The sequence below is a fragment of the Nicotiana attenuata genome, unplaced genomic scaffold (genome assembly GCF_001879085.1).
Source record: "Nicotiana attenuata strain UT unplaced genomic scaffold, NIATTr2, whole genome shotgun sequence".
Taxonomy (NCBI): domain Eukaryota; kingdom Viridiplantae; phylum Streptophyta; class Magnoliopsida; order Solanales; family Solanaceae; genus Nicotiana; species Nicotiana attenuata.
In genome coordinates this window covers 115,318-138,866 of record NW_017672503.1, presented here as the reverse complement: position 1 = coordinate 138,866, position 23,549 = coordinate 115,318, and the positions used below count along the sequence as shown (strand labels likewise).

At 35.9% G+C, this 23,549-nt stretch overlaps 3 protein-coding genes across 3 annotated transcripts; 2 read left to right on the top strand and 1 right to left on the bottom strand.

Moving 5' to 3' along the window:
• The first annotated feature begins 10,031 nt into the window (after positions 1-10,031).
• On the top strand, positions 10,032-12,408 carry LOC109213460. Its single transcript, XM_019377260.1, has 3 exons — positions 10,032-10,782; positions 10,879-11,646; positions 11,738-12,408. Exons 1-3 carry the CDS (start codon positions 10,032-10,034, stop codon positions 12,406-12,408), a joined length of 2,190 nt encoding a protein of 729 aa, XP_019232805.1.
• Positions 12,409-14,170: 1,762 nt separating this feature from the next.
• LOC109213462 (ethylene-responsive transcription factor 1-like) lies at positions 14,171-15,088 on the bottom strand. Its single transcript, XM_019377263.1, has one exon. The coding sequence runs from the start codon at positions 15,011-15,013 to the stop codon at positions 14,348-14,350; it is 666 nt and encodes a 221-aa protein (XP_019232808.1). The 5' UTR covers positions 15,014-15,088; the 3' UTR covers positions 14,171-14,347.
• Positions 15,089-19,385: 4,297 nt separating this feature from the next.
• LOC109213459 lies at positions 19,386-20,733 on the top strand. The gene is made up of 2 exons (XM_019377259.1): positions 19,386-20,161; positions 20,232-20,733. The coding sequence occupies exons 1-2, from the start codon at positions 19,386-19,388 to the stop codon at positions 20,731-20,733; spliced, it is 1,278 nt and encodes a 425-aa protein (XP_019232804.1).
• Positions 20,734-23,549: the final 2,816 nt, after the last annotated feature.

Sequence of the window (23,549 nt, the reverse complement as noted above, 5' to 3'; positions counted from 1 at the left end):
GTAATTCATGAGACGACCCGCCGGGTCGTCACAAAGTTCATAAGCTTGATTCATTTGGTTTTAGGGGGTGATTTCTAGATTTAGCGTTGTTTCGGGTGTTCCGAAGGTTCGAGTAGGTCCGTCTCGTAATTTTAGACTTGTCGGTATGTTTGGGCGGGCCTGGGAGCCCCGAGCGTCAATCGGACGAGGCTCGAGTGAAGTAAAAAATTTTGAGAATAGCTGAAGGTTGCAGCTTCTATCATAACCGCACCTGCGGTTAATGGACCGCAGGTGCGAGACCGCAGAAGCAGTCCACTCATCGCAGAAAGCGGCCCAGGGCAAGCCAGGCCAGGAACCGCAGAAGCGGCTCCAACAAATGCGGCTAGAGACCGCAAAAGCGGTCCCGGCCCTTCGCCCCATTTCGCAGATGCGGTTTAATTCTTGCCAGATGCAGGACCGCAGATGCGGAAATCGCTGAAGCAGTGAGATTCATTTAATACGGGTTCCAAACCAATTTTTAACACTTTTCACTCCTCCATTGGCGATTTTAGAGCCCTTCAGAGAAAACCTTCACCACAGCATCTTAAGGTAAGTTAGTCCTACTCATTTCTAGTTTAATATTTATGTCTTGGGTAGATTAAACACTAGAATTAAGGTGAAATTATGGGGTTAGAGCAAAAACCTAGGGTTTTAATAAAAGTTAGATTTAACAAAAAATTTGTTATGCTTCCGATCTTCAGATTGGATGAACTGATTGGAAATCTTACTGTTTATGAAATGAGAAGGCAAACCATGAAGATGGATACACCCAAGAAGGAGAGAAGCTTAGCTCTCAGAATTGCTGAAGGTTTTAGATCTGGAAGATGATGAGATGGCTATGATCACTAGAGATTTCAAAAAGTACCTGATGGCAAGTTGGCCCACTTCATTCCAGTGGCGACTACTTATACAGCAAAGAGGTATGCTCAGATTTATATTCGGGAGATAGTCCAGTTGCACGGTGTGCCTGTTTCCATTATATCAGACAAAGGCCCTCAGTTCACTTCCCATTTCTGGAGAGCCGTTCAGAGTGAGTTGGGGACCCGTGTAGAGCTTAGCACAGCATTGCATCCTCAGACCGACGGACAGTTCGAGCGGACGATTCAGATTCTAGAGGATATGCTTAGAGCCTGTGTGATTGACTTTGGAGGGCAGTGGGACAAGTTCTTGCCCTTGGCGGAGTTTGCATACAACAATAGCTATTAGTCCAGCATAGAGATGGCTCCATACCAGGCTTTATATGGTCGCCGTTGTCGTTCTCCTATCGGGTGGTTCGAGCCTGGCGAGGCTAAGTTATATAGTACACATTTGGTGCAGGATGCCTTGGATAAGGTAAGGTTAATTCAGGAGAGGCTTCGCACAGCTCAGTCCAGACAGAAGAGTTACGCGGATCAGAAGGCGCGAGATGTATCGTTCATGGTTGGCGAGAAGGTTCTCTTGAAAGTATCGCCAATGAAGGGCATTATGAGGTTCGGGAAGAAGGGCAAGTTGAGCCCAAGGTTTATTGGTCCCTTTGAGGTGTTGAGGAGAGTTGGGGAGGTTGCCTATGAGCTTGCATTACCCCCCAGCTTATCTTGAGTTCATCCAATTTTTCATGTATCGATGCTTCGGAAGTATCATTCCGACCTATCCCATGTGTTAGACTTCAGTACTATTCAGCTGGATGAGAGTTTGGGTTATGAGGAGGAGCCAGTTGCCATCATTGATAGACAGGATCACGAGTTGAGGTCCAAGAGGATTTCTGCGGTGTGGGTTGGTGGAGGGGCCAACCAGTCGAGGAGGCGACCTGGGAGTCCGAGGAGGACATGCGGAGCAGATACCCTCATCTATTCAGCACTTCAAGTATTTTCCTATGCCCGTTCGAGGACGAACGTTTGTTTAAGAGGTGGAGGATGTAACGACCCAACCGGTCGTTTGCCTTTTTAGCACCCCGTTCCCCCAAATAACGCTCTCCGTGCTTGCATTAACTAACTTACGACCTGCGGGGATGGTTGGTTAGGGATTTAGAAGAGTTTGGATTGAAATATGCACATTTGACTCTTTAGGATTTTCTTAAAAGGCTAAGTTTGACCTTGGTCAACATTTTGGGCAAACGGGCTCGGATTCATGTTTTGACGGTTCCGGAAGGTCCGCGGGAAAATATAGGACATGGGTGTATGCCCGAAATCGAATTCCGAGGTCCCTAGTCCGAGTAATGAATTTTTATTAAAAATTGTTAATCTTAAATATTAAGGATTTAAAGAAACTAACTAATGATTAATTTCATGGTATCGGGCTCCTATTTTGGTTTCGAAGCCCGGTACAAGTCCGAAATATCGTTTCCTACCCGCAAAATTTGGTGTCAATCCGAGTAGCTTAAGGGCGTTTTGGCCCGTTGGAGGAAAACTAAGAACTTCAAGTTCATAAACTTGATTCATTTGGTTTTAGGGGGTGATTTCTAGATTTAGCATTGTTTCGGGTGTTCCGAAGGTTCGAGTAGGTACGTCTCGTGATTTTAGACTTATCGGTATGTTCGGGCGGGGTCCGGGAGCCCCGAGCGTCAATCGGACGAGGCTCGAGTGAAGTAAAAATTTTTGAGAAGAGCTGAAGGTTGCTGCTTCTATCATAACCGCACATGCGGTTAATGGACCGCAGGTGCGAGACCGCAGAAGCGGTCCACTCATCGCAGAAGCGGCCCAGGGCAGCCAGGCCAGAAACCGCAGAAGCGGCTCCGCAGATGCGGCCTAGAGACCGTAGAAGCGGTCCCAGCCCCTTCGCCCCATTTTGCAGATGCGGTTTAATTCGAGCAGATGCGGGACCGCAGATGCGGTCCCCTTACCGCAGATGCGAAAATCACTGAAGCAGTGAGGTTCATTTAATACGGGTTCCAAACCAATTTTTAACACTTTTCACTCCTCCATTGGCGATTTTATAGCTCTTGAGAGAAAACCTTCACCAAGCATCTTGAGGTAGGTTAGTCCTACCCATTTCTAGTTTAATATTTATGTCTTGGGTAGATTAAACACTAGTATTAAGGTGAAATTATGGGGTTAGAGCAAAAATCTAGGGTTTTAATAAAAGGTAGATTTAACCACGAAATTTGTTATGGAATAAATTAGAAATCATATATTATTGATCCTTAGGATGTAGAGAACAACTTCCTTCGAAAAATCTCGGAATCCGGGCACATGGGCCCGGGGTCGGATTTTAGAAAACTTGTGAATAAGGGTTGGGAAATTCCTTAAATAGCTAGAATTCGATCTTGTGAGTCTATATTGACTAGTTCTTACTTCGTTTAACTAGTTTGGGTTCGTTCGGCTCCGAATTGAGGGCTTGGACGCGTTCTTTGTATTGGAAGTCAATTTGGAGCGATGTGAGTCTCCTTTCTGACCTTGTAAGAGGGAATTGTCCCCATAGGTATAATAATTGAATTAATTGCCATTATATGCGGGGGCTACGTATGTACTAGGTGACGAGAGTCTGTGCGTAGCGGCTATTATGTTAAGTCCGGGTAGTCTAGGACCCATAAGCATGCTCTACGTGATATTCTTATAACTTGATGATAGATTCGGATTCGTATAAACTATTTTGATTAAGGTAAATGAGACTAGTGAAGGAACCTTGTCCTGTTTGGTCTTTTAAAAGAGAATATTGAGTATTCCTGTGAATAACTACTCCTCAAATATACATTATTATTTGCTTGTTGATGAGCTTATTTATATTTGACCGCGTCGCATGGGTGATTCGCGAGCGGGGTAATAGATGCATCTATGGTTCGAGCAGTTCGACCCTCGGCAGTGCACGAGTTACTTTTATGTTGGATCGGGCCGTACGTCCCACGGTGTTACTTGCGCATATTTTGCTTAGCATTTCTTTGAGGAACTGAATTTCATATCTGCTTGAAATATAGGTTAATATCCATGATAACACTTTGGAAAGAACTGTTATTCCACGATTATTAAGTGCTAATAATTTGTGCTATCCATACTAATTATAAATTTTTCTCACATTTTTTGACCCTAGTAAGTGTCAAGTCGTCCTCTCGTCTCTACTTCTTCGAGATTAGATGGGATACTTACTGGGAACATATTGTTTATGTACTCATTCTACACTTTTGTACTTGATTGTACAGGATCTGAGGCAGGTGTATCTGGCTATCAGTCTGGTGCGTATCTCTGAGCGGACTCGAGACTTCTACGGTGAGCTGCTTCCCTTCTATGCCGTTCAGCAGCCTGAAGAAGTCTTTCTTATGTATTTTCTTTTTGTTGTCTATTCCGCTTCGGACAGTTGGATGGTGTGATTCTTTTGTATACTCTACTAGTTGCCCACAGCTTGTGACACCAAGTCTTGGCACACACTTTAGTAGACTGTATTATTTTGGGGTTGTATGATTATCATGATTTTATTAATCGTTTCTAATTTTATTTCAACATAAAGAATTATTCCAACTATTTTGGGGTAAAGGTAAATGAAAGTTTAGTTAGTATTTTCCGCATTGGCTTGCCCGGCAATGGTGTTGGGCGCCATCATGACCTACTGTGGAAATGGGTCGTGACATGGTCCGTAATACCAACTATATCCGTTTATAAGTAGCTTATTATAAAAAATTGGCCAATTAATAAAATATTATTAATATTAGGCAAATATAACCAATATTAGCTAATTAGCTATTTGTAGCCAAAAAAGACCAAATTTTAGCTTTCTTTCGAGTGAATGTTATTAGAATAGATTGGGTACATCTCTAGGCGCTTGAATCTCAGTTTTGGGATGATTTGGTTGAGTTTTGAGGTAGTTTGAATTGAAAGTTCGAAGTAGAAGACCAGCATGAAAAAAATAATTTGTGTATCACATATGTATCATATTTGTATCAAATATTATCACATGTATATCCATGTATACTTGTGTGTGAGATACATGTGTGATACGTGTGTCGCAGAAGAATTTTTTAACTCGATTTTAACTACGAATTTTGATACCAACACAGTCAAATTCACCTTCAGTCTTCCTCAAATTTTGTATATTGACTCATTTATATGTTTTCAATGAATCTGAACCATACTCATTGAAAAAAGTTCTTTTTTGCTTAGACTTCTGGAATCTTGCATATATATATATTTTGTATTTCATCACTTATTTGCTACCTCATCCATGAGATTTCATTTTCGTCTTGCATCTAATGCTGCTAATCACGCTTAAAATATGGAAGTTTGCGTGTGATTCTTGGAGAGAAGGAACCTTTTGTTATTTGGGCTTTCAGTTCTTATATGTTGGCTAGTTTTGATAAGTCTATGATTAATAGCTAGAGGTTGATAAGTTGGAACTTATTTGGGATATTTATGTAAGATTCCATTTGTTTCTTTATCAATTTAATCTGTGGTAAGGAATATCTCTACCAATTTGCTTAAGGCATGGTTCCCGATTTTGGCGGCAATTCAAAAGCCAATGTATGTAAACAGAATTTATATTTTAAGGATTGGCACAATAAATATATTTTTTATAATTGGTGTAATTTTATCGGTTATACTCCATCCGTCATTAAATGAAGTAGTTTGACTCGGGACGGAGTTTAAGGAAAAAAAGAATAACTTTTAAAATTTGTGGTCTTAAAAGCTTAAGGGGTAAAGCTTTGTGGGGCCATGACTTTTGTGTGGTTATAAAAGCTTCTCATTAAGGGTAAAATGGGTAAAATGAGGAGTTTAAAGTTGAATTATTTCCAAATTTAGAAATGTGTCATTTATTTTGGAACAGACTAAAAAGGAAAGCACCTCATTTAATATGAAACGGAGGGAGTACATATTTGGATCTCGTGCACTGATTATAAAGTCAAAGGTATGTATGGGTCAAAATCTGCCTTTAGAGTATTCAAGATAATACTAAGAGGGTGTTTGGATTGGCTTTTAAAAAGCAACTTATAAGCTAAAAGCTAAAAGCCAAAAGCTATAAGTTGGTAATACCCAACTTTTGGCTTTTGGCTTATTTTTGTTCTTTTCATGCCTAAAAAGTAAGTATTTTTAAGCACTTTTTATCATGCCAAACACCAAAATAAACTAGAAAAGTGCTTAAAAGCTAATAAACACTTAAAATAAGTTAATCCAAACACCCTCTAAGGTAAGAGTTCCCAAGTCGTCGTTTGCTAAGATGGCCCAAGAAGCAGCAAAGTCTGTGGTTGAAGAGTCAACGAGAGTCGTAGTCAAGGTAGGGTCGAGGGTCGAGATCGAGTACCGTTGACAAAGCTGTAACGACTAGTTTTCAAGATAGTATATTAAAGAGAATATTCTAGTGGATATTCTCTGCACTTGTACTATTAGGGTTTCTTAGGAACATATCCCATATAAATACAAAAAGAGACAATGGTAGGGGCATGTGATATTCATTTTTGTAAAGAACACACTTTGACTTAAAGATTCGGCTCACTTGCTATGATACAAACATCACATTTTCACTGAGATTCTTGTCCATACTTTTCCATCAGATCCGAGAATAACTCGAATTCAAGAATTTGTCTATCATTCATTGTCAGGAGGAAGATCCACTTATTCCATCCTTTATTGGGTGAACCGTTCCTCTATTTACGCAAATGTCATTTATTGTTGTTCATTGCTATTGAATGTTACATTATTGGTCATGATTTCCAAAACATTTATTATATGATATTGCCACTGTCCGACCAAATCCACATGATATTTATTACTTCTTTAATAACCCTATCTAAGAATATTATTGTTAGCTAAGATTAACTCTTATGTACATAAATTTAATTATTTGAACCAATATCTATATTTTTTGGTCAAGACATCGACTATGATTATATGCCTCTATATGGCTTAAATTGCCTGCATCAAGATCAAATAATTAGGCGGAATGCATGTTTCATCTCTGCTTCTCCCAAGAATGGTATGTGCATATGAATGATGCGGAATTCGTCTAAGTATCATATACACACCTTTTTCAAAATTCTGCTAGTACTTCTTTTTGACTTGCACTCATTAGTTCGCCATCTATCATGTACATTGTATTAGTTCCCTCTACTTTTGTATTCTCCAATTATTTGATAAAGTTTTTTTTAAAAAAAACAATAAATGTACTCAAAATTACTTTGTTAAATGGGGTAGCAGATATCCAAATACAAATTGTTTCAAAAAGTTCTAAAGAGACGTTTCCACATAATTAAGGTAAATTTCATAAATAGTCATATAATTATAAATTATATATGACTTTTTCTCACCAAAGACATATAATTTTCTTTTCTCAGACAAAAATCATATAACTATGACTTTTTTCGAGTTTTTGGCCAATATTGTCCCTTATCTTTGAGGGTAGGTCTATTTTGGTCCCTCAAATATAACCCTGACCATATTTAGTCCCTTAAGTATGTTAAAGTGGAGCACATTTAGTCTCACTAACAGAATGTGTTCAAGAACAATTATGGGGTTGGTTTCGGCACTCACTGACTTTTTAATTTACTTATTGAGAATATTTTATAAACCAACACCCACTAATAGTACATACCTGATAAATTTAAGATTTGAACGTTGAAACTTTTACTTTTAAGAATTTCGATTGATTTTTTCAAAAAGGAAAGTTAAAATTTGAAAAAATAGAGCTGTCAAGATCACTTCTAGGCATATTATTGAAGCAAACAAATAACCAGATTGTATTATCACTTTTAGTTCGCACCAGAAACTATTTATATCTGGAGCCGAAAAAGTATATAAAATTTGTATAATTCTTGTATATTAACATACAAAATGTATATAGATATATACAAAATAATATACAATTTTTTGTACATTTTTCAGCTATTATTTTTACAACTGCTATACAGTGTCATTTTCTCATTGAAAACTGGCCCAGAAGGGATATTTCAAGGTAAAATTTTAGAAGACATTATCTAAAAATGAGGAACTAAAGTGATAATTTGCGTTATCCAATAAAAGGAGAGGAAACGTTTTGCTTCAGAGCAGAAGATTTTGATTCATGAATCAGAGTTTGTTAGCACCGTTAGTTTTTGAACAGACTCTGTCAATGAGACTAAAAGTGCTCCAATTTAGCATACTTAAGGGACTAAATATGCTCAGGTTTATATTTCAAGGACCGAAATAGACCTACTCTCAAAGATAAGGGACAATATTAATAAAAAAACTCACTTTTTCATCAAAATCACATAATTATGATTTCTCACACAAAAATAATAAAACTCTTACTAACTCACACAAAAATCATAGTGATTGAAAAATATAATTTTTAGTAGTATTTTCTTATTTTGTGGGTTTTTATTTTTTTACTTTCAGTCTAATAAATAATAATCCAATTAAACTCAATCCGACCTGCCCCACCCGACCCAATACTCAAAATATAAATTAAAATAATACTAAAAGTGAATAGTAAATCCTTCAAAACATAATACTTCTATCTTTATTTTACTTTTCGAGATTTTTATTCATATTGATAGCATTTTTATTTCAAGTGCTCTCTAATTATATCTTTTATTTCCTTGTTTTTTTGTCAGAATCTCATGAATTCCGAACTAAATCTTTTATGGGGGAAGAATTAACGTTTAGTATTATTTTAACTTATGTATATGGTGTGGGTCAGGCTGGTTTCGGTCATTCTTATTTTATGAAAAATATATAAAATCAACCGGCCGGCCGAAACTAATTGCATTTGCTAGCCAAAATATATGTAGAATGTGTATGCTATATGTATTTAATACACATATATTTTATCGGCTATTATTTTTAGGAGCGGCTAAAAATATACTCTTATTTCTTCTATTTTAATTGGGTAATTATTTATTAGACTGAAAATAAAAATAAAAAAACATAAAATAAGGAAATACTACCGGAAAATTTATTTTCTGACCAGTATGATTTTTGTGTGAGTTAGTGAAAATTTTATGATTTTTATGTGAGAAAACCAAGTTATATGACTTTGGTGAAAAAAAACGATAGTTATATGACCATTTGTGAAATTTACCCCACATAATTATCCTAGAAAGTTCTGAAGCAACTGTCGAACTTTGCTGATTCAGGTATATATATTCCTCTACACTAAGCATATTGTCGTTGAAAGAAATTAATGAGCCATATAATGGTCATGACCCAGGTTAACTTAATTGTAGTTAGTAATTAGTAGTTAACTATAGTTAGTAGTTAGGCGGTTATTACTGTAATTAGGTGGTTATTACTGTAGCTGGATCACTGTAGCTTGTACAGACATTATTTCTTCTTCGCACAGTAATGAGAGTAGCTCTTTTCTCTCTTCTTCATTTCTTCTCTCTGTAAGAGAGATTGTTGATCTCAGATCCACAAAATTGAAATGGTATCAGAGCTTGAAGACAATTGAATCTAAAGGTTTTCACTGAAATTGTTGAAAACAAGAGATTCATCGGTTGTTTCTCAAAATTTTCTAACCGGAAAAATCAATTGCTCGCCGGAGTTCTAAACAGTCATGGCCGGAGATGAAGCTGCCAGTTGTACAGAGGAAGTAACTAATCGATCGACAATGATGATAAATCATAATCATCCACTGTATTTACACCCATCGGACACACCAGGAGCATTGTCACTTGGTTTCAGCTGCAAGGAATGGAAAACTACACGATCTGGAGCCAAGCTATGGAGGTTTCGTTACTAACACGGAACAAATTAGGGTTTATCGATGGTTCAGTGACGCGTGATACTTATGGAGACACTCATGCAAATCTATGGGATCGCTGCAATGCTATTGTGAAATCGTGGATAATGCACAATGTGAGTCGCGATTTGCTAAGTGGAGTATTATTCCGGTCAAGTGCACACGCAATTTGGTCGGATCTCAAGGAACGATTTGATAAGGTTAATGCATCGAGAATGTACTACTTGCACAGGGAGATTTTTTCATTAACACAAGGTACATCTTCTGTTTCAGTCTACTACTCGAAATTGAAGGATTTGTGGGATGAATATGACTCGATTATGCCTCCCCCTGTTTGCTGTGATAAGTCGAAGAAATTCATTGAACGACAGTAGTTTCAACGTTTGTGGCAATTTTTAATGGGATTAAATGATAGCTACAGTCAAGCTCGTAGCCAAATAATAATGAAATCTAAAATTCCAACTGTCAATCAAGCCTATGCTATGATCCTTCAAGATGAAAGTCAAAGACTAGTAGCAGGTGGCAGTTATAGTGCTGAGTCCATTGATCCTACTGCCCTATTCAGCTCTAAGATTGGTCAAAAACAAAGAAGAAATTTCAATGTTGAATGTGATTTCTGCCATTTAAAAGGTCATACTAAGGAGGAATGCTACAAGCTGATGATGTGTGACTACTGCAATAGGAAAGGACATTTAAGGGCCAATTGTTACAAACTGATAGGATATCCTGCAGATTTTAAGCCTCAGAAACGAGCTAATATGGTTGGAAGTTCAAATAACCAACCAATTCCATCTTCATCAGTCATGATGACACAAGAGCAACATTTGGGACCTATGCAGGGATTTACTTCTGAACAACATAATCATCAGGGGCAACAGAGTCTGGGGCCTATGCAAATATTCACTCCTGAGCAATATGGTCAGATTCTAAGCCTGCTAAACAAGGCATCACTCTCTGAATCATCTTCCAGTGCACACATGGCAGGTAATGTTTCTTATGAACCAAATACAGATGAGAAATGGATAGTAGATACTGGAGGTACAAATCATATGGTTGGTAATGAACAACTTCTATTTGAAAAATTGTTAGTAGGTAATGCAGGAAATGTACAGCTCCCTACTGGAGAGTCTACTAAGGTGTCAGATGTTGGTAGTTGTCAATAAGATGGAGGTGATACTATTAACAATGTCTTGTATGTACCAACTTTCAAGTTTAATCTCTTGTCTGTGTCTCAACTGACAAAAGCTTTAAAATGTTGTGCTGCATTTTTTCCAAATTTCTGCATATTTCAAGATCTCTTCACTGGGAGGGTGAAGGAGATTGGCAAGGAAGAAGAAGGACTGGATGTGCTGCATTCACCAAGGAGAAACAAGAATAAAACTAGATCATTGGTGATGATTGCCCACAGGAATGAAGTTGAGCTGTGGCACAAGAGAGTGGGACATGTTCCAATTCAAGTTCTCAAGAAAATCCCTAGTATACATAGCAGTAGTAAAGCAGAAATAAGTCCATGTGGCATTTGTCCTTTAGCCAGGCAAGCTAGGAGTTCTTTTCCAGTCAGTAACAGTAGAGCAGAAAATGTATTTGATTTGATACACATGGATGTTTGGGCACCATATAAAGTTCCTACATATAATGGAAAGAGGTATTTTCTCACAATGGTTGATGATCACTTTAGGTGGATTTGGATTTTCTTCTTACATCTTAAGTCTGATGTTATTACAGTACTGAAAAATTTCATTGTTATGGTAAAAACTCAGTTTGGTAGAATGGTCAAATGCTTTAGGTCAGACAATAGTTCTGAATTCTTTAACCATAATTGTACAACACTGTTCCAAATGCATGGAATTATACATCAAAGTTCCTGTCCACACACCCCTCAACAAAATGGAGTGGTGGAAAGAAGGCATAAACATGTTCTGGAGACTGCAAGGGCCATCAGATTTCAGGGGCACTTGCTAAGGTGTTTGTGTGGATACAGCTGTGTATATAATAAACAGAATTCCCCCCACAGTATTAGGGAACAAGTCACCTTTTGAGTTGTTTTATGGGAGACAGCCTGTATTGTCACATATGAGAATTATATGGTGCTTGTGTTTTGCAGCAAGATTACCAAGAGGTGACAAATTTGCACCTAGGTCCATAAGATCAGTGTTTCTGGGATATGCAAGCACACCAAAGGGGTATAGGTTGTATGATATTGAACACAAGACACTCTTTGTCAGTAGAGATGTGATATTTCATGAAGATGTGTATCCATTTCAAGGTCTTCCTCAAGACTCCTCTTTCTTTGTAGATGAATTTCAGAGGGTTGATCCTTATCCTGATCAGCCTCCTATTGTTTTACCTTCTACTATCAGTGACAGGGATGATCCAAACTCCTCTGAATATCCTGCACCTGCAGAATTTGTTCCTGAAAGTACTAATCCACCATTGGATTCTCATTCTCTGCCACACATAGAGGAATCAGCTACAGGACAGCATGAGAATAATGCTGGTGAATTAAGGAGATCAGGGAGAACTTCAAAGCCTCCTATTTGGCTTAAGGATTATGTTGGGCCAATACAGAAGTCTAACTCCTCTCATACAGCACATTGTCAATATCCTATTGGTAACTTAATTCAGTACACAGGATTTTCTGCCTCATATCAAGCCTACATTACTCAATTGTCTTCTGAAGTTGAACCAAGTTCTTATCATGAGGCAGCCAAGGATGTGAAATGGATTGAAGCTATGAAAGCAGAAATACAAGCATTGGAGGACAATAAGACATAGGAGGTAGTGTCATTGCCTCCAAACAAAAGTGCAATTGGATGTAAGTGGGTGTACAAAATTAAGTATACATCCACTGGGGAAGTTGAGAGGTATAAGGCTAGATTAGTAGCAAAGGGGTATAGTCAAAAGGAGGGACTAGACTATCAGGAACCTTTTCACCTGTTGTGAAAATGGTTACTGTTAGGTCAGTTGTATCCATAGCAACTGCCAGAGGTTGGACACTATATCAGATGGATGTTTACAATGCCTTCTTGCAAGGGGATTTGGAAGAAGAGGTATACATGACTTTACCTCAAGGTTTTTCTCCTAAACAAGGGAAGACACAGGTCTGTAGATTGCTCAAGTCACTCTATGGGCTTAAGCAAGCTTCAAGACAATGGAATATTAAACTCACCACAACACTACTTAGTTCAGGATTCAAACAAAGTCATTTTGACTATTCCTTGTTTACTAAGAAACAAGACTGTCATATTGTTATTGTGTTGGTCTATGTTGATGACCTCTTAATTACTGGGGATGATGCTGATCTTATTTCAAGTACTAAACAAAGTTTGCATAAGAATTTTAAAATCAAGGATCTTGGAGAGTTGAGGTACTTTCTGGGGATTGAGTTTGCCAGGAACAAAGAAGGGATCCTGGTACACCAAAGGAAGTATGCACTTGAACTCATTTCAGATGTTGGTCTGGCAGGGTCCAAGCCAGTTCATGCTCCTATTGAGGTCAATCAGAAGCTCACAACAGTGTCTTATGATAATCATTTAGGCCTCAAGGATGACAGCCTGCTTGAGGATCCTGGTGCTTATCAAAGATTGATAGGCAGATTACTTTACTTGACGATTACAAGGCTTCACATCTCCTTTGCTGTGCAGTCTTTGAGCCAATTCATGCAAACTCCCAAACATTCTCACATGGAAGCTGCTTTGAGGGTGGTTAGATATATCAAGCAGAGTCCAGGGCTTGGAATTCTCATGTCAGTTGCAGCTTCTACTCAGGTGACAACCTACTGTGATGCTGATTGGGCTGCATGCCCTAATACAAGGAGATCAGTCACTGGTTATTTAGTGCAGTTTGGTAATTCCCTCATCTCATGGAAGTCCAAGAAGTAGAGTACTATTTCCAGAAGTTCTGCTGAGGCAAAATATCGAAGCTTGGCTTCCACAGTAGCTGAAATTGTTTGGCTCGTTGGTTTATTTGCTGAATTGGGAGTCAATCTCACACTCGCAGTTCCCCTTCATTGTGACAGTAAATCAGCTATACAGATTGCTGCTAATCTTGTGTTCCATGAACGAACAAAGCACATCGACATTGATTGTCACTTTATTCGGGAGAAGGTTCATCTGGGCTTAGTTCACACTGTCTACTTGAAGTCTGCTGACCAACCTGCTGATATCTTAACCAAAGGCTTGAGTAGTGTTCAACATTCTCACTTACTATCCAAGTTAGGCCTTAAGAACATCTTCATTAGTCCTAGCTTGAGGGGGGGGGGGGGGGGTAATGAGCCATATAATGATCATGACCCAGGTTAACTTAATTGTAGTTAGTAATTAGTACTTAACTATAGTTAGTAGTTAGGCGGTTATTACTGTAATTAGGTGGTTATTACTGTGGCCGGATCACTGTAGCTTGTACAGACATTATTTCTTCTTCGCACAGTAATAAGAGTAACTCTTTTCTCTCTTCTTCATTTCTTCTCTCTGTAAGAGAGATTGTTGATCTCAGATCCACAAAATTGACAGAAATATACAAATGAAAATTATTATCATGATACCATATCGAACAGATTTAGTTATATTTATGAGGCGCTCATGTAATATCATGTTAAATTAGAACATGATACGGAGACAGAGAGAAGTTTACAAGTTCCGTTCTTCAGGAGCTTTAGGTGACTATTCAAAATCAAAAACATTCAATACTCTAAATTAATTCCTTCCAAATACAGTTATAGCAACATTTGTAGGTTCCAGCAGCTATGACGAATAAATTTTGCTTTGGCTATGGAATTTATCAAATCTATTTTCCTTTTTCTTGTCCCATTTTCTGATGATGAGGTGCATGAAGAAGACGATGGCTCGGGTGAGCGCCTACGGCTACGCCGCGCTGTTACTCTAGCCGGCTTAGGCATGTTTGATCCAATTAAGTGAGGAAAATTGAGCCGAGCTCTCGAGCCGCGGATTTTGAAAGCGGCTTGATCGTAAGCCGATGCTGCATCTTCAGGAGTCTCGTAAGTTCCTAGCCACAATCTCGCACCTTTTCTCTCCGGGTCCCTTATCTCCGCCGCAAACTTTCCCCACGGTCGCCGTCTCACTCCTATGTACCGCCTCCAATCTTGCGGCGCGTTTGTCTCACGCGCCACCACATGCCCCTTTGTTTCCTCGTCGGACTCGGACTTTTCTTCGAGATGTGGTATTGTTTCCTCAAAGTTTTCATCCCAAAGAGAGGTATCCAAGCTATTTTCTGCTGAAGGGGAGCTGCCAAAACTTGAGCTAGGACTATTAGGCAATCCAGAAAAATCGGAATCATAATTCAGAAGATGGTTTTCGATTTCAAGGAAATCAAGCTCCGAGAAAGAGAAGGTTGCATTAACGGGATTCATTTTCTTTTCCATAGATATTTGGATGAGTAGTTTCTTTCACTTTCACTTACTAGGGTTTATAAATTCTGGATGAATAGAATTGTTGATATCCTACGTCTATTTATACAAAACTTGGCCTATGATTGTAGCTCTAGTCCCTACCTTTATTTATTTTTTCAGGAATTTCTGTGAAGGTGCCATTTTAAGCACATTTTTGTTATGCATTTTAGTTTTTATTATCCTAACATTTGACGAGGAATAAAATAATGTACTTATCTTCAATTTTAAGAAATGATATATTCCTCCTTCAAAAATGTAAATGTTTGCCACGACAAAGTCACGTTCATTTCCTAAAATTTCAGAATTACTTGAGAACAGTTAATTTGTAACGGAAATAATATTTTTTTCATGGGCAAGCTTAGCATATGTATACTTCTTTGGTTTTTACTTTTGGTTTTACTGATTGCATTTGCTGTCAAATATAAGAAAGATTCTATCTTCTATTTTAAGAAAGAAATGTCCATTCGATTTTCGGAAAGGTGAAATTATATTAAAAATAGCACGCAATATTAGACAGGAAATAGAAATTAAATGAGGTATGGCTACAGCCTACAGGCTGCTTCTCTCTTTTTCTGCTCATGTTTTGTTTAAGATGTAACTAATGCTTAAATACAATATTACTTTGTTGACAAGGTGGACATAATCTTATAGATCTTTGTTGCACGTGGCTTGCGAGTAGCTCTCCAAAGGGTGAGGGGAGAACATTATCAACAGATAAAGAATTGTACTGTATCCCATGCATGTGTGTTTGGTACAATATGTTACCTATTTTTATAAGGAATTTTTACCTCCTATAGCAAAGGTTGATACCTTATTTATTTTAAATAAATACCATTTTAAAAAATTATATTCCATAGCTACCTTTTGATTTTTATAGCCAAATACCTATTTATGATTACCTAGCCATAAAATACGCTTTGTATTATTTTTCTCTCTCATTCTTTTAGATTCTTCTTGTTCAGCATTCTCTGAATCAATCTATCCTCGTTCTTCTCTTACAAAAACTACACATCTCTCACTCTTTGGATTTGAAATCAATGTGAACCCTGCACCGAATGTTACCAGCAAACCGATCCAATTTTCAACCCTTCCGATTTGACCACCTACACTCGCCTCTCTTGCGACTCACCCGAGTGTTTCGCTCTTCATCTCTATATAAATCTCCGTCTTCCTCTTCTCTTCGTCGTTCTAGGGTTCTGCCCAATCTGGGGTTTGCCGTCCCAATCCACAAGCGCCATTCAAATTCTAGGACTGACCACGGCAATTGGATTGATGTTCACCACTTTCAAGGCAAGCGAAATTATCAGTCTTTTTACTGTACAGGATGCGTGGGAACAGTGAGATTGAGGGTTTATGCTCGGCGGCGGACTCGCCGGAAATTAGGGTTTTTTCTTGAACAAAGACGATGGAGTTTGGGGCTGAGTAACTTGATTTTTCTGTTAATATATTTCAATATTTTTTCAACGAATCACGCTGTATTTTCATGTATTTGATTGTATTTATTGTCTTTTTTTTTCATTGTAATTCAATGTATCTCGTTGTATTCCATGTATTTCATTGTATTCACTGTTTTTTTTCCATTGTATTTCAATGTATCCTGCTGTATTCTATGTATTTCATTGTATTCACTGTCTTGCTATATGCCATGAATGTATTCATATGTTTTTTTAATTAAATATAATTTATGTATTCAGATGTATTATATAATTTCTCTGAATATTGCTATATTTTTGAGGCATTTTTCGGTTGAGAATCTTTTTTATAAATGAAAATACAAATTCTATGTGTTATAATTGAATTTGTTGAGTTATATTAGGAGTCTATTATGTTAATTGATTCACTTTCCGTTTAAAAACAGTGTAATCCCCTGTTTCACGCCGTGAATGCAGTCGAATACAATAATTTGTCCAGCTGTAATCCCATGCTTCACGCCATGAATACAGTCGAATACACTCGAATACAACAACTGATTAGCTGGACTTCCCTGATTCACGCCTATTTTTGCTACTGTATTCATGAATACAGTAGCTTAAATACATCAAATACATCTTATAACAACAGAAAACGTATCTACAATCCGTAATATAGCAAATGGTATTTATAGATAGCTAATTACCACTAAAAGATAGTGCTTTATGAAAATTTCTCTTTTTATAACCAGTCAAACGCTAGCAAATGATCCAGAAAATGCATTTATGATGCAAAGCACAATTAATTCGCAGAATACATTTTTTGAGGAAAATGTTTTTCACCCCTAACAAAATGCACAAGGAAAATGATTATATATATATATATATATATATATATATATATATATATATATATATATATATATATATATATATATATATATATAATTATCTGACTTATTTTAGTTCGGAATGTAGATGAATTGCAATTAATTTCTCCTTTTTATTTGACGAATTAGCATCATAATTTGTAGTTGATAATTCACCTGCATGTCTGTTACTTAAAGACAAGCTGTATCGGAGACCTTTAGTTTTTTCGTATACTAGCTTTTGTGTACGTGCGTTGCACGTGTGGCTTGTGCTAATTAATAATTCTCAAATTATTTGTCACCTCCGTCTCAAATTATTTATCGTGCTTTCTAAGAGTAATTGTCTCAAATTATTTGTCATTTTAGAAGTTCAAAATAAAAATAAATTTTATTTTTTCCGTTTACCCTTAATGATAATTATTCTTGACGATGGAGATAACACATAAATAAAATAAATATTCCATGAAGAGAGACTATATTTTAAGACATAAATAAGAGTAAAATACTCCAACCCCCCCCCCACCTAATTAATGTTTCTTAAAGGGGCGGGTAAAAGAGAAACACAACAAATAATTTGACACAGAGAGAATATATAAGAAACACAAATTATTGAAAATAGCAGTTGATGCTAAAATAAGTGCAAAAATTTCATAAATGCTAAAAAACATTAATGTTATACCTTGACATATTAATTGCATCCAATATATTCTAAACTTACAAAGACGATAAAAGTATTTTAAAAAATAAAAGAATTTTCATAATATTTATCATGATCGAAGAGAGATATGGTGAGCGTTAACGGTCTAGATGACGAAAATAAAAATAAAAAATTCTCTAACGACAATGTAAAAAATATATGGAGTTGTCACCTATTGTAACAAATGCAAAAGAAGAGAAAAAATAAATAACAAATAAATAAATTATATTCTATTGTTTCATCCTTATTGCTTCAAGTATGTATTATTTTAATTTGTCTCTTAATACTACATCATCGATTTTGTTTTATTTTTTGATTGCTTTAACCACAACTTGCTCTTTCTTTTAAAACCAACTTTTTGTACTCTAAGAGTTTTTTGCAACTTGATTTTTTTCTATTTAGAAAAGAATTGGCTGGCATTATTTTGTTAATTAGTTAATTCGTTAAATTAAATTTTGTTCTCGATAATGAAATAATTTATTTTTTATTGATTCAAATTCTTGATATTGGCTCATCATCTCAATAAGGATTATTTTGTTATTTTTTTATTTTTGGATATTTGTGTTTGAGTGTTACCAAATACTACTTTTCTAGTCTCTCTCTCTCGCCCACTCTCTGTTTATTTTCTGTATTTTCAAAATATTATATGTCATTTGTTTTAATTATTGAGTGTAATTTTAAAGATATTATACATAAAAATTTACTAAATAGAAAAATATTGTTTGGAGAGAAACGTAGTTCAAATATAATATGAACTATTATAGTTCACATATTATAACATGAAAGAATTACGATTACATTACATTATTCAAATAAAAAAATAATTTATGTAAGATAAAAAAATATTAATTGGTTTTAAAGTTATATTTAATAAAAAAAAATTAGGTGCAAGAAAGGGATAACTTTTAAAGTATTAACCATTATTTTACACATAAATTTGCACCTTTTATCCATGATAAAGTTTTCTTGTTATATATTTCAAGATCTCGTGGTTGATATTTTTATAACTTTTACAAGAACAAAATTTGCAAAAATAGTACTTACTCATCTTTCGTGGTTGATATTTTTTAACTTCTACAAGAACTAAACATGGAAAAATTATATTACTTATTTAAAGTCCTAAATACGTCACCTTTTAAATATTAGGCACAAAAGTTATATGATCTATTAATTACTTTAATATCGTTAAAACACACATATTAGCTTACTTTTTATTTATTTATAAGTATTTTATAGAGTTTAAACAAGGAAAGAATTTATGTATGGTAAAATACCAATCGATTTAAAGCCTTACTTACCTCAAATAAGGAAAGATTAATAATCAAAATTTTAGTCAATTTTAAAGTTCTAAATATTAGGGAATTAATTAAATGACTATTTTATCCAATGTGAAATCAATAGCTCTAAATGGTGGAGTATATGGGAGTATTGAAGGAAAAAGGGGGTTGAGACAAGGTGATCCAATATCACCTCTAATATTTGTGATCTGTATGGAGTATTTCTCAAGGATAATGAAACAAGTAGCTACAATGCAGGGTTTTGAATTCCACACCAAATGTAAAGGGCTTAAATTGAATCACTTATGTTTTGCTGATGATGTTTTGCTATTTTGCAAGGGAGAATTGCCATCAATACTACTGATGCTGAGGGGCTTAGCCACATTTTCAGAAGCTTCAGGGCTAAAAACCAATGAAGCTAAATCTAACATCTATAGTGCAAACATGAATGAACATGATTTGGGTGACTTATGTGAAATAACTGGTTATAAAAGAGGTACTATGCCATTCAGATATCTGGGAGTTCCAATTTCAGCTAAGAAGATCTCAAGCATGGATTGTGAAATGCTAGTAGATAAGATATGTGCTAGAATCAAAAGTTGGGGCTCAAGCAACCTATCATATGCTAGAAGAGTGATGTTAATAAACTCAGTACTGCTGCACATTCACACTTATTGGTCCTCTATCTTCATACTCCCAAAGAAGATAACAAAGAACATCACAACTATATGCAGGAACTTCCTATGGGATGGGAGAACAAACACAAATAGGGTGCCACTGATTGCTTGGGAACTCATATGTAGGCCCAACATAGAGGGTGGACTGGGGATAATAGACTGTGAAACTTGGAACCAAGCGGCCATAGCCAAGTATGTATGGAATATAGCAAATAAAGCTGATAGCCTGTGGGTACAATGGGTTGATCACATATATTTGAAGAAAGAAGGATTGGTGGCAATACAAACCGCCACAGGACTGCAGTTGGTACTGGAGGAAAATCTGTTCCATCAAGGATCAATTTGCTGAAGGATTTGATCAGCAGAAGTGGTTGGCAAACAATGGAAAATATACAGTGAAAAATGGCTACACATGGAAACAAGGGACAAAGGAAAGATGGGCAAGTAGCAGATGGATATGGAGTAGAAACAACATCCCAAAGCATAGCTTCATCTACTGGTTAGCTATGCACAAGAGACTTCAGACAAGAGAAAGACTGGCCAAACTAGGGATATGCAAGGAAACACAATGTGCTATATGTGAGGCAGGAATAGAAACAACTGAGCACCTATTCTTTGATTGTGACTATTCAAGGACATGCCTGAGTGAGATACTGAAATGGCTACAAGTTGGAGTGCAGCAGTACAAGATAGAAGGATTATGGAGAAGAATGACAAGAAATTCAAGAGGCAAGCTTACAGAAACATCACCAGTTCTATCTTAGCAGCTACAATGTACCACATTTGGAAAGCAAGAAATGATGCACTGTGGAATCTCAAAGTCCAACGACCCCAAAAGCTAATAGAGACTGTGAAAGAGGAATGCAGGCTGGTCATGCAGGAAATCCTGGGAAAGAGGGCAACATCACAAAGACAAAAAGCATGGATACACAAGCTAATGTAAATAGAATAGAAATAGAAGAATAGAAAATTGATGTAATAGAATAGCGTTGAAGTGAGGAGTAGGATCTACAAGGAGAACAGTCTGTACATTTGAATTTTGGGTTGGTGATTAATAAGAATATCTCTCTTTCACCAAAAAAAAAGTTTGATTATAACTCTAATGGAGTTTGTAAGAAATTATAACCACCTGAAGTGGTAAAATTTCTATGTCTTGCCATGATCAAAGTCATGTATGATCGTGAGCACAAGAAATGAAAACTTGTCCCATTGAATTTGCTCCATTCTCATTCCCTTAAGAGAATGTGATAGCAATATGTGATAAGTCTGAAAGAAGACAAAATTATTACCGTGAAGGTATCAATGGATGTGGACGTGGCAATAGACGAAATTATAATCGTCATCATTGTGATAATGAGAATAATAAGGATTCTCAAAATAATCTTTCACTCTGTGAAAAATATTTGTCATCGATTTAATATGAGATTTTGTAAAGCACCTATAGATGATTATGGTCCATTCATGATGTGAATTTGACAACATCTGATTTATGAATACATATTCATTCTTCAAAGAATATGAACGTGCTAGTGGTAGTGAATATACTGCACTCACCTCTAAAAGGAGGTTTGAGATGATATAAGAAAATAATGTCATTATTATGGCATGAATGGTCATTGGTCACGTACCTATTGTACGCCAAAATATTTTGGCATTGTGATTGTTAAAAGAAACCGGTAATGCAAGAAACAGATCTTGCATATAATTTTGACCATAACCATAATGGTATAACTTTCTCTTTAAAAGAGATATTCACCATATGGGTGTTGATAAATATGTGGTACTACAAAATTAATTGAGAGCTCTGGAAGAGCCAATTATTACTATTTTGGAGAAACACAATTGATTACCAATAAGATATTGCGTTGTAGTAAGTCTCAAAGAAACTTATTCAGTTTCCAAAGTATACGCGAAAGCGATTGATTATATTAAGACTATAAATAAAGGAAAGATTTAATATCTTGTATTACTACAACTTGTAGCTGGGTAATATTTATGTGAAAAGCTACCCGCTTTATTCTCCAATTTGTACTACACAAATAAAAGAATACCACAACAAAGTGGATGTTTATTGATATAAAAACCCATATCATAATAAACATGGAGTTTATTGATAATTGCACACGTCATGGTGTAAATCTGAAGTTTATCAATATTGATAATTTATTCAGTTGGCATAATTGGTTTAGCCATATCAATTTAAGTATGATGTGCAAAAATAATAGAGAATTTACATGGGTAAATATTAAAGAACTAGAAAGTTCTTTACGAATTCTCTTATATTGCTTGTTCTCATAAATTAATAGATCAACTAAATTGGGATTGAATCCCATGAATGCTGGAAATAACAAAGGTGAAATATGGGCCCATTCACCTGCCATGTATACCACATAAGATGCATCTATGAGATGGTTACATGTGCAATTATTAATAACCCGCAACATGGTGTTTTGCGAGGTAACTTGCTTAATAATTTAATTTCGAGCATAATTTCCAGATTTTTTATTCAAGATAGTTCTTCTTGATAAGTTGGTTTACATCACAGTTGGTTTAGCAAAATGATTTATTGAGTGCCTCTACTTAATAGCTAAACTATTGCTTATGAGAACAAAGTTATCTATATCAGTTTGATATAGGTTATATACGAAAGTATATTACATTTTTCCCTCACAAGTGGTTCAGAGTCAGGAACCAAATAATTTCATCTTATTATTATTGTTGTGCGGTGTATATTTTGATTAACACCATAACGCACAAAGGTAGATTCTCAAAGTTGAGGTAACAAGTTAGTTTTTCTAACATGAGGGAAAGACATGATAAACAGTTGAGAAAAAGTTACATGGAATGAATTATTAATTATACATCTTGATCCTCAAATAAAATAATATGAACTTGAAGTTCATAAAGGATAATTCATCTGCAATATATTGCAAAGCATGCCGGACGCATTTGCTGACCCAAAGAAAGTAACTATATTCTCATTGCAAATGCTCTTATTAAGTTTTAGAAGGACAACGTCTATGGTACGCTTAAAGCATATAGACAAATCGGTTTCAAATAAACTTCTTAATATAGAAGATGAGCAAATGATCAAAATGATCATAATAAAGGAGGCAAGTGATCTAGAAGATCACATGACATAACACTTCATAAAATCTCATGAGAGATTCAGGTACCTGAATATATGAATGAAGAGATCTCTATGTTATGTCATTATGAAAATATATTGAAACTGATATAGAATGTTTGTCGAAGACATCTATGATAGCGCTAAGTATAGATGAGGATCTTAAGTCTGTCGAATATAGACACAAAAATATTGGCCAAATGAAAGAGACACAATTCGAGTAGAATTTGTTTCATACGAAAGACATATAGTTTTGGACCTTCAGTTCAAACACTTGAAAGTATAAGTCAATGGTATGTGCAATCAGTTTTCGATATCTTATATGTCTAGCATGACATGAAAACTTGATATGCATCTAAAGTCTATTATATGGCTTATATAACTTAACAATCCCCGAAGGATTTAAATTGCTTAAAGCATATAGAATTCATGGTCATGAAGTACTACATCCTC